Genomic DNA, 12,721 nt, shown 5'->3' with positions numbered 1-12,721 from the left:
TATGATGAAGGTAACTAATAAACATGAATTCGAACATTTATTCTGGTATTTGGTTGGCAATTGAACTATTGTATAAAAGCAATATAACCCTCGTGGTCGGGATGATGTGCACTGACATCCTCCCTGGTGTGATTGCCGACGGCACTCAGCCTTCGGCTTCGTGCCTATGGCCGAACCACACCAGGGAGGATGTCAGTGCACATCATCCCTCCCACTCGGGTCATATTGCTTAAATAACTTTGTTATCAATTAATGGAAATGGAAACAAAGAACTACAAGATAGTTACGCAAATTATTAGAATCAAATCCTGATAATTATTTATGCAACTTACTAATAATTACTGGTAATTGTCAGTTTATGGATATGTAAACATCTTGAATTATAAATGGCTTGATGCTTAATGAAATATTATGAAATAATTAACAAATTATTTAGAAGATATTAAATATGTTATTATGGTTGTAATGTAAATCATGAAATAACACTTTATAGTGGCTGGCTATTATGTTGATCTATGAAAACATTGTGTGAACATTGTGTATCAACATTATTTATTGCAGGTCATCAATACCCAAATCTCCTGCACCCAGCTGTGTGTCCATGAAGAGTGATCGGTCAAAGGGTGAGGGCCCCTTCTTCAGTGCTGAAGACATGGATCCTGATCGCAGGTATGGACAGAATATCACACCTGCATTGGGTGTTACGGACCTCAAGTGTTAGATAAAATGCACAGCGGACAACGGGTTTCTGGCATAGCATTGGTGCTTATATTCAGACAACGATGGAACGCCAACATTTGTTTCAATTGTACATGGTCCCTAATGAATTGAAATTGAAATTGAATATTAATAAAACAGAATAAATTGGCATGCTTATGATGAGGTCAGGGGGTTATTATCTTGAAAAAGTTTGAGAAGCCATTTTGTTGTTTTTCATTCAGCATCCAGCAGGGGCAGCAAAGTGCTCATCAGTCCGATAGGAAAACATCAGGAGAGGACTTGGCTGCCATATTTCAGGTGCGTGCATGTCTGGTTGTGTGTGTGTGTGTGTGTGTGTGTGTGTGTGTGTGTGTGTGTGTGTGTGTGTGTGTGTGTGTGTGTGTGTGTGTGTGTGTGTGTGTGTGTGTGTGTGTGTGTGTGTGTGTGTGTGTGTGTGTGTGCGCGCGCGCGCGCGCGTGCGTGCGTGCGTGCGTGCGTGCGTGCGTGCGTGCGTGCGTGCGTGCGTGCGTGCGTGCGTGCGTGCGTGCGTGCGTGCGTGCGTGTGTGTATCTGTGTGTGTGTGTGTGTGTGTGTGTGTATGTCTATGTGTGTGTGTGTGTCTGTCTATGTGTGTGTGTGTGTTTTTTTGTAATGATCAAGACCGCTGGTACCTTTATTTCAATGAGTGACGGTGCTGCATTATGCAGTTGTAGAGGAGGTAGTGCTAATTATGAAATGTGATCAAAGAACTACAGCCGTATGGTTATTTGTAGTTATAAAGCAAGAGAAGTCTTAGAGACCGAATTTCAAGGAAACAGAATGTATTTCATGCTTATGGATTAAGGAACAAGCTGCAGTAAAGCTGTGTGTTATGTCATCTAAACTGAAGGTCTGAAATATCAAAGGTAAATAAAAGGAAATAATAAAAGACAAGCAAAGATTTGCAAGACAAAAGGTGTTTCCCCCCTCAAGGTGTCTATCCGCACCACGTTAATTTGTATAGGCTTTAAGATTAAAAAGTCAAGATTGCTCTTATTGGTCCCGAAGGAGATTTGTCGTGGACATACATAGCTTAACACCGCAAAACACACAACACTGATACACATGACGCCAAAAAAAAATAAAAAAACATAGACATAAAGTGCCATCTTACTGTCTGTAAGTGTTTTTTTTGTTGTAATTATTAAGAGCTAAGAGCTGTGGAGGCAAATTGTTCACCACTGTGCCATTTTGTGCACACTGCTAAATGTTAAATTTACGACATTGCATTTAACTTTTCCTAATTTTACCTGTGACAGTAATAGCAAGACATTTCACAACATGAGTGCTATTTCCGTAGCCGCCTTGCCCTTTCTTGTCTTCCATAAAAATAATTGTACAATAGTAAATTAATTGTGCTGCAAACTATCGGACTTATCTAATAGCACTTTGTGTGTGTTTAATTTCTGACCAATTACTGGACATTCTCTGAACATTTGTTGACAGATTTTGATGCACTTACTGAAATGCACAATGCAAAAGCAAACTGCACCAAAATGAATAATGATATGATTTGAAAAATAAAAACATTTGGTTTGGACCAAAGCAAGTGAACTATCGTACTTTCCTCTGAATAGACCCCAAGTGCTGCGCATCCTTTTTGATGCATATTATCTCGGTGCATGTCCGCTCTCTTATTTTGCGAATGGCTGCAAGTTGTAACTGCACATGCCCTACCAATAGGGTTATCGCTGAAAAGCAGTGAGGTGAAAATTATGCCAACGACGGTATGTTGACATCTTCAGACACTGATTAAACTAATTGCCCTAATGCCTTGGTTTAACAGAGGCTTGAACAGCACATCATCACCTTCATGAAGAAGGAACTCAAGAGACTGAGGAAGCTGCTGAGCCATGATTACCCAGAATGCCCCAGTGTTGAGGAGGAAGAGGAGGAGAATGAGGGCCAGAGAGGTGCCAGAGACGGAGCTCTGAGTATTGCAGTGCACATCCTGAGGGACATGAGCCAGGAGACCCTCGCTGAGCAGTTGGAGAAACGTGAGTGATGCTGACAGCACTGAACTTTATCTCAGAAATTTGCCAGGAGAGTGAGTTAAGGACATGCCCACCTTTTTTGACTAAACTAGAAGTTGCTTATCAATGTAGAAATGAAGAGTTCAGATGCAACCCCCCCTAAGTGCCTTTTCAGAAAATAATCTTAATTCATTTTTATATAATTACAAAGGTATGAAATTTGCATTTTTAAATTATATTTATGTAATATAACTATTTATATGTATTATCAAGTACATGAATGTAAACCAAACCAACAACGGGGTTCTCTAAAAATATAGAAGTGCAGGCCTTGAGTTAGGGGGGTTTGCATCTGAACTCTTCAAATGTCTTAAAAATAATTTCCCTTTTTATCTTTTGCTGTATTGGATTCTGGCCCCTGTTGTTGTAATAATAAACAACACTTACACAATGTATATAATTAACAACAATGTAATAATAATAATAATAACATTATTTATATAAATTCATACACAATTTGATCCAAAAACAATAATTTGATTAAGAAGACAACATTTAGACCATGACATAAAATTAGAAAAAGTAAAAATGCCCTTAACAATCAGAGGTCCGAGTGCCCTTCAGAGGGCAATTTGACATGTCTCCAAAAACAAATCTATCAAATATATATATATGAAATAAATTATATAGCTGGCCCAATTTAAAGAAAGTGAAAAGAAATCTTCGAATATTCTGTACTCTCTGCCTGTAGCAGCCACACCTGTAGCTATTCACATGTAAAGTACTGGTGCTTGAGTGGCTATTCAGAGGTGACAACACGCCCTTTTCATCTAGGATAAACACAGCCGTGCTGCTCACTTGGACAAAGAGAGTGACAGGGGTGTGTGCTATCAGAGCACATGGAGATTGACAGGGGGGTGTGGGCCATTAGAGGTTTTTCACACCTATCTCATTAGTATTCAAATGAGACCGGCAGTGGAATGACATAGTGTTTCTTTTTTGCATTTTGTATGAAAACAACAAAACATTTCTAAATGCCCTTTTTACTTTTATGCAGCCAACACGTTTGTTTACAAGATTCAAACTTCAAAAGTCTTGGCTAAACATATTTATTGTGTGTTTTCTTGCACTTTTTGAAGACCTCTGAAACCTGTTTTTTTGTACAGTTGTGTTTATACTCAATTTAAATAAAACATGTTTGTATGACATCCAATTTTCTTTCAGATTATTTCTTGTCAGGCTTTTCAGAATACAACCATATATTCCACTTTTGCATAGATGCTTACTGTTAGTTGAAAATACTTGAAAATGTCAGGGTGGTGCAAGCATCCTAAAAGCCTCTGAAAGGCCTTAGACCTCAGAGGGTTAAAAGATTATGAGAATCAGAAATATAAACAAGGCCCCTGGTGACAACAGCGTTGAGGAGAAACTCCCTGTGAAATATTAGCATATAGTATGGGTAAATACTGATGTATGTGTGAATAAGATGCCAATGCAGTCTTTTTGAACTGTCTGTATATTAGATGGGCTGTTTCCAAGATGCCAACAAGAACTCAAACATCGGCTTTCTAAGAAGTTCAAAAGTGTATTTGAAGGCATCCCAAGGCAGGGAAAAAGTGCATCTCTGGAGAAGATCTACACAGAGCTCTACATCACAGAGGGGGAATGTGTTGAGGTCAGTACTGAACATGAGGTCAGACAGATTGAGATAGCATCCAAGACACACGTAACAAAGGCGGAAACACCAATCAAATACACCGACATCTTCAAGGCCTTACCTGGAAAAGACAAGCAAATCAGAACAGTGATGACGAAGGGGGTAGCTGGAATTGGGAAGACAGTCTCTGTGCAGAAGTTCATTCTGGACTGGGCTGAAGGAAAAGCCAATCAGGATATTCACTTCCTGTTTCCTGTGCCTTTTCGGGAGATAAACCTGATGAAAGAAAAGGAATACACTCTCATGGAATTCATTCATTACTTCTTCAGTGAAACATGTGACCTCATCTTCTCCATTGATGACAAATACAACATTACCTTCATCTTTGATGGTCTGGATGAAAGTAGGCGTCCTCTGGATTTCCAGAATAATGAATGCATCTACAATGTATCGGAACCTGCCACAGTGGATGTCCTTCTCACAAACCTCATCAAGGGAAATTTGCTTCCCTTTGTGCAAGTTTGGATCACCTCCAGACCAGCAGCATCCAGTCAGATCCCTCCAGAGTGTGTGGACCAGGTGACAGAAGTGCGGGGTTTCACAGACCCACAGAAGGAGGAGTATTTCAGGAAGAACATCAATGAACAAGAAATGGCCAGCAAAATCATCACACACATGAAGTCATCCAGGAGCCTCTATATCATGTGCCACATTCCAGTCTTCTGTTGGATGGCAGTCACCGTTCTGGTTTCTATCCTGACTGAAGGCAAGACGGATCAGATTCCAGCTTCCTTGACCCAGATGTACATACATTTCCTGATCATACATGCCAAGCACATTAGTCAGAAGTACAAGGACATCTGGAACCAGACGACCGTTTTGTCCTTGGCCCGATTGGCCTTCCAGCAACTGGAGAAGGGTAATCTGATCTTCTATGAAGAGGACCTGAGAGAGTGTGGCATGGATTCCAATGAGGCCTCTGTATACTCAGGAGTCTGCACCCAGATCTTCAGGGAGGAGTCTGGGCTGTATCAGCAGAAGGTGTTTTGCTTTGTTCATCTGAGCATTCAGGAGTTCCTTGCAGCTTTATATGTGTTTCTGAGCTTTAGCATAAGAAATACACCTGACCAGCTCCAACCATCTCAGTTTCAACAGCTGCTCAGCGCAAAGGAATTCCATGAGCTACACCAGACTGCTGTGGATCTGGCCTTAGGGAACGAACATGGACACCTGGACCTCTTCCTGAGGTTTCTTCTGGGCCTCTCACTGGAGTCCAATCAGAAACTCTTACATGATCTCCTACCACAGACAGGAAGCAGCTCACGGGACACAGAGGAAACAATCAAGTACATTAAGGAGAAGATCAGAGAAGCCCAAAACCCAGAGAGATGCATCAACCTGTTCCACTGCCTGAATGAACTGAATGACCACTCTCTGGTAGAGGAGGTCAATGACTTCCTGCATAGGGAAAATAGACCCAGAGAGGAGCTCTCTCTTTCCCAGCTGTCAGCTCTGGCCTTTGTGATGCTCGTGTCAGACCAGGACGTGGAGGAGTTTAACCTGGAGCATTATGGACGTTATGCCAGATCAGATGCAGGTCTGCTGAGGATGCTCCCAGTGGTCAAAATATCAAGAACAGTGAAGTGAGTATTGTTGTCTTGAGTGCTGTTGTGTGCGTGTGCGTGTGTGTGTGAGCATGAGCGTGGCCATCTATCATAATAACATGTCAGTGTTTGGATGCAAATTTTCTTCTGCTATATCCTTAGTTAATATGAGCGACATTTGCCAACTTTTTCTTCGCCAAAACTGCCAACCACCATTGAAATACCGGAAAAAGAAGAGAATGACATAGTTATCTTGGCTTTCTAGATTATTACATTACATTGCACTTAGCTGACGCTTACAGTTATTCAAAGCGACTTACAGTTATTATTTGTCAGGGTATTGGTTACAGTCCCTGGAGCAATGTGGGGTTGTGTGTGTGTGTTTGTGTGTGTGTGTGTGTGTGTGTGTGTGTGTGCGCGCGCGTGCGTCTGTGTGCATATCAGTGCTTGAAACTAACTTTTTCGCTTACCAGCCATTTTGGCTAGTGGTTTTCCTGACTCACTAGCCATTGGGCCTTTTCACTACCCATAATTTTCGTAACCATCATAGCAGCTTTAATTAATTATATAATAGGCTGTAATAATGTAATATAGGCTAATATAACACCACATAATATAATACAGTATAATAGAATATGCCATAGGGCCTAATAATTAGACTTGTTAGGCCTATTAACTGGTCCATGCATGCATGCTAGGGAAATAACAGATTTACTGATCTGAGGAATGACATAGCCTACATTGATCATGCAGAAACACCAAGTGTTGTGGAAGGGCACAAATGTAAGCTACACGAGAGCAAAACATTTTCGTCTTTGATCTGAAGGGCACTTTCTTCATATCATATAGGCCTAGGCCTATCTGTGGAGGTCGCCGTCCAAATTGATGCGCAAAGTAGATAGTGCAAAGTCATTGCCAAGTTTGCCTGTCCTCGGTCATGGTCATGGATGTGGAATAACACCTCTTCTGGAATATTTTCTTATAAAAGTATCCACTAGGAAGCACACACAGATGCGGTAACTACAGACGGGACTACGACTTCCTTTCATTCCATTTAATATTGTGTTGTTTAAAATAGAAACGGACGCAAGGCGAGCTGCGAAGGAACATGCTTTTGTGCAGTCTGGAATTCTACATTACTGTGCGTTGTTTAAGCCCGGTTTGACAGTCGGGAACAACAGCACAAGAATCATGGAGGAATATTAAGGTATGAAGACATACAGGCAAATCGGAAAATAATTCAAACCGAACATTATTAATGCCGCATGTGTCCTTGTCTTATCACTGCGCTCATTAGTCTCGAGACTTTCACAAGACCAACTGACGTGTTTTCCTCTCGCCTTGGTCATTTTAATGTCCACTAGGCTACTACTAGGCCTAAGTAGGCCTATTGTACTAATGACAGATCGCAAAACAATTCGGTTGAGATGAGCTTCACTACTTTATTTTCACATGAAGGTTTTTAGTGACATTTCCAAACGCACGCTGATGTGCCGGTAGCTCGCTGCCACTCCTCTTCGCAAGACTAGCTCTACTCTATCAGATTCTTGGCATGCGTGAGACACAGGCGACACGTGACACAGGTGCTTCATGGGTATTGTAGGCTCGCAAAATCACATTTTATTGCTTTGTAGCAAAGACGGTCCGAGGAAAAAAACTACAAAATGCGGTGCCTCATCATTCAGAATAGTAACGGACCCGCCAGAATGGCTAGTGAACCTTCAGTATCTACTAGCCAACGCCGATATTCACCCGCATTTGGCTAGCTTGCTGGTGTTAGTGTTAAGCCCTGGTGCATATGTGTGTGCGTGTGTTTTAGGCTTTGGCTTAAGGTTGTCTTCAACATGTTGTGTTACTCGCATGTGTGTCTTTCAGGCTGCAGCTGTGTAACCTCACAAAGTGGAGCTGTTCATCTCTAGCTTCAGCTCTCAGCTCAAAATATTCCAGTCTGAGACAGCTGTACATGTGTTGGAATATGCAACTGGGTGATTCAGGAGTGCAGTTGCTGTCAGCTGGATTGGAGCATCCAAACTGTATACTGGAGAAACTGGAGTACGTCTAATTGAGTGTGTGTGTGTGTGTGTGTGTGTGTGTGTGTGTGTGTGTGTGTGTGTGTGTGTGTGTGTGTGTGTGTGTGTGTGTGTGTTAGACTTTTTCTATTTCTTTCTTTCTTTCTTTCTTTCTTTCTTTCTTTCTTTCTTTCTTTCTTTCTTTCTTTCTTTCTTTCTTTCTTTCTGTCTGTCTGTCTGTCTGTCTGTCTGTCTGTCTGTCTTTCTTTCTTTCTTTCTTTCTTTCTTTCTTTCTTTCTTTCTTACACACACACACACACACACACACACACACACACACACACACACACACACACACACACACACACACACACACACACACACACACACACACACACACAATTGTTTATGTGTGTGTGTGTGAGTGTGTGTGTGCATGTTTGTCTTCACTTCTCTGTCTCTATTGCTTACCAACTATACACAAAGACACGCACACACACACAGACACACATAGTGGAGTCAGTTACAGGAGAAAAAGGGCTTTACCATTACGGAGCTGACCAAATTGTGAAACTTTACATGAAGCTTCTTTAGAACCCCCTCAATGATTTAAGCCTCGGAGCCCAACTGAAATATTCAATTCAATCAAGTGAATAATCCATATACATATAAAGTGTCAGTGACAGCTTGGATAATGTACCTCAATAATGCCATTACAAAGTAAAATGTATGCTAATTTGTGTTCAGATATGTAATAATAATAATAATAATAATAATACATTTTATTTTTAGCGTCTTCCAACTTTTACAACTCTTTACAATCAAAACAGATAGAGAACGTATAACAGTAGAGAAAGTATAACAAAGCTTCAGTGAATTAACAATAGAATAATTAAAATGCAAAATATACTAATAATAATAATAATAATAATAATAATAATAATAATAATAATAAACGTTTTGATTAAAATAAGAAAAAAATTGAATACATTTGAAAATAAAATAAAAAATGAAAAAAATCAACTAATAATTAAAAGTGTCCGTCAGTGTGATTGAAATGCAGGAGTGAATAGGTGTGTTTTAAAAGCAGACAGTGTAGAACACTGATGAAGTGACAGTGGGAGTGGGTTCCATAGCTTGGGGCCTACAACACTGAATGCCCATGTTGCGCAGGTGTGTGGAGGGAATGGTAAGGAGGAGTGTGTCAGTTCAGCGCACTGTGCGGTAGGGATTGTATGGGGTGAGGAGAATTGTGATGTTGAGGGTGCAAGGTTATGCTGGACCTTGTATGCGAGGAGGAGAATTTTGAAATGGATAGGAAGGCAGTATAATTGATGAAGGATAGGTGTAATGCGATGCCATGGTCTGGTGTGCGTAAGTGGTCTTGCTGCTGAGTTTTGAATATATTGTAGACGGTTAATCAACTTTGCAGGGAGACCAATGAGTAGGGCATTGCAACCACAGATATCCTATAGGAAGACTACGGTAGATGCGTCATCCGCGTTCCCGTCAGTCAAGTCGAACATCCGCACATGGCGGCCATGTCTGCACAGCCTGCTGCAATGACCTTTTGGTGTTGTATACTCTTCAGATGGCCATAATTCCCTAAAATGACCATTGATTTCCGAAAGGGTTGGTTTATTATACAGTAAAAAAAATTCAAACGAAATTTGTGAATAAAATTATTGTATCACCTTATCAAAGTTGACCTAACTGAAAGAAAGCCCACACAGGAAACATTTAGGTAGCATTTAAAATCTGCGAGCAGATTTTATTGTTTAACGGCCGGAGGAGTTACTGCGTGGAGACAGGAAGTATTCCACCCAGCAAGTTCTGAAGTGGATACAAAAGGCTATTTAACTATTTCCCTTTCCCAGTCCATGGCATGAGCTTCTTCTGCGCATGTGGGGTCCCGCATGGCCAGATACTGTCCATTGTCTTGTTGTCCAGCATATGCAATTTCATATTTCGTTGTTCAGCAGCCTTGTGACCACGCAAATTAGATGCACATTTAAATGACCCACTCAATGCCATGTTCACACTTTGCCTGATGAAGACCTGAAGGTCGAAACGTTGCTCGATTAAATAATACATAGACAAGCAGTGTCGCGGACTTCTCTTTTCACTTGGATTTACTCTCATTGTCCTGCACCTGGCCCATCGGGTGGGATGTGCACACATCTACTTCTCTGAACTCCAATATTGAGTGTCCCATTACAGAAAAGCTTACACACAAGAATATGTCACTAGGACTTCCCCAGCCGGACCATAAGAATAAAATCAGAACATAATATAGAAATAGTAAAAGGTTAAGAAGACTAACATGAAACAAATAAAGTGATTATACAACTGTGGTCTATATTCAAATGGTTATATTTTCACAATAACATGTATGCAGTAAATATTTTCACAAAAGTATATGTTGATACTGCATAGTGATGAATACTCACATTATTATTATATTATATTATATTATATTATAATGTGCATAGGCCTAAAATCATGTATAATATACATATATGTTTAGTAGGCTTATTCAGGTAAGTAAAATGCACAAAGTATTCTTTTATATTTTCAGTAAAATAACAAATAAACGTTCATAATACGTCATAGGGCGCCAGCGGAGATACGTCATTGGGCGCCAGCGAAATGGCAGCAAGTTTAGTAGATCCGTGTTTTATGTCTGTTGTAATCGTCTTTCGTGTCGTTTTTCATTTGTTATTTTACCAGTTGTTATGTTGTTTTCTTGTATGTTATTGATTAGTTTTTTTTATACCTAAACTCGGACAAGGAGTTATTTATTTTATTCTATCCAATGGATGCGGACAAGTCTGTGCGTTGCTATGGACGCTGCAACATTGTTTACTCGCGCAGCCAGCTGATGTCTCTGCGGAAGATCGCTGGTGCGGTGACCGATGTTCATGTGGATATTCCCAAAGAAGTCTTCGGCATTCGAGGGTGCAGAGCTGGAGCTGCCGTGAGAGCTAGGCAAAAAGAGAAAAAGTGGAGATACAAACCATGTATTCCGGCGATTGTAATGGGGAATGTGAATTCGCTGGTGAACAAGATCAATGAACTGAATGCCCTTGTACGGAACGAAAAGCTATACCGGGAAGCTAGTTTGATTTGCTTTACTGAATCCTGGTTAGCTTGTCACGTCCCGAATGCAAATATCAACCTGCCTGGCTTCAGTGTCGCCCGACTCGATAGAGACAATACGTTTTCGGGGAAAAAGAAGGGAGGCGGACTGGTTATTTATGTCAACAATAAATGGTGTCACCCTGGACATATAACAGTGAAGGAGACGATCTGCAGTAAAGACCTGGAACTTCTTGCAGTGAGTTTACATCCATATTATGTTCCAAGAGAATTTTCTCATGTAATTGTAATCTGCGTGTACATCCCTCCACGAGCCATTCCAGACAGCGCGTGTGACGTCATCCACTCCACTGTTGCGAGGCTTCAAACACAACACACGGATGCCTTCTTCTTAATAACGGGGGATTTTAACCAGTGGTGTGGTCTACGTAGAACGCGGGTATACGGAGTATACCCACTTCTAAATTTCAGGGATTTCAGTATACCCACTTAAAATGGTTTGATCCATTGTTTTGAATAGCACAAATATATATAGAGTATACCCACTTCAGAAAAATCTCAAATATACAATATACCCACCATAAAAAAGTAGACTACACAACTGATTTTAACCATGTAACGCTGAATTCCACCCTCACACATTTCTATCAATTTGTGAACTGTTGCTGTACCCACAAAAACAGAGCACTCCTTCCCCAATAACAAGCCATGGGTGACCAGTGAGGTCAAGGTGCTACTCAAGGAAAAGAGGAAAGCTTTTCAGGAGGGCAATTTGGCCGAGCTGAGGACTGTACAACATCAACTAAAATACAGCCTTAAAGCAGCAAAGGAGGCACATGGGAGGAAGGTAGAAAACCAAATGCATAACAATAGCATGAAGGAGGTATGGCAGGGAATAAGAAAAATGACTGGGTGTGGAGTGTAAGCAGGAAGGGCTGATGGTGACGCCTCCAGAGCCAACGAGCTTATCTGTTTTTATAATAGGTTTGACAATAACTCTATCTTTGGGGTGACTTCTAGTAGTGACATGGACAGTGAAAGTTACTTAAAGTGGTGGTTCGCTATTTTAGACATTAAGCCCTGTTTGTGTGACTTCTGGGGTGAAATAGAGATGTTCTCATCACAATTTTGACATTTGGTGCTGAACGGAGCATTTGGGTATTCAAGACTGCAGCCCCCCCACCTTTACATTGACTCCAATGAAGCACTCAAGCAATCGATCATAAAATGGCATTAAACTTTCGTTTGCAGAGACATGGAACTCACCGAGTGGTCAGAGGTGGGCAGTGATACGTTGGCTCACAGCAAAATACGCTTCCAGAGAAGATATATTATTATTTTCCGTCTTCATTGATTGTATTGGTTTGACTAGTATTACTCCGCACGACCGGAAATGGGGGTGCGTTTGTACGTTACTATCTATGGTTTGTATCCAAGCTTTTGTTTGTTTGTGTAGCCAGTCCCGCTCAAAGATAGCCGTTCTACCTCGCTCCTTGATGTCTACACAAACAACACACTATCGCTACCTACTGGCTGGATGTCTACTGCTATTCAACGGCGTCTGGGGAAAAATAGGTCCGCCAAATGCTAAACAACAGTTAGAAGGCATATTTCGCTGCAATTTTCGGGTCAATTTATCGC

At 40.9% G+C, this 12,721-nt stretch overlaps 1 protein-coding gene across 1 annotated transcript; it reads left to right on the top strand.

The window, feature by feature from the left end:
* Positions 1–563: 563 nt before the first annotated feature.
* Positions 564–6,021, top strand: LOC134465849 (protein NLRC3-like). Its single transcript, XM_063219747.1, has 4 exons — positions 564–669; positions 942–1,017; positions 2,525–2,735; positions 4,235–6,021. The coding sequence occupies exons 1-4, from the start codon at positions 602–604 to the stop codon at positions 6,013–6,015; spliced, it is 2,136 nt and encodes a 711-aa protein (XP_063075817.1). The 5' UTR covers positions 564–601; the 3' UTR covers positions 6,016–6,021.
* Positions 6,022–12,721: the final 6,700 nt, after the last annotated feature.

Source organism: Engraulis encrasicolus, chromosome 16 (genome assembly GCF_034702125.1).
Source record: "Engraulis encrasicolus isolate BLACKSEA-1 chromosome 16, IST_EnEncr_1.0, whole genome shotgun sequence".
Classification (NCBI taxonomy): domain Eukaryota; kingdom Metazoa; phylum Chordata; class Actinopteri; order Clupeiformes; family Engraulidae; genus Engraulis; species Engraulis encrasicolus.
Note: the sequence above shows the minus strand (reverse complement) of the source record. Positions and strands in the feature narration are given on the sequence as shown.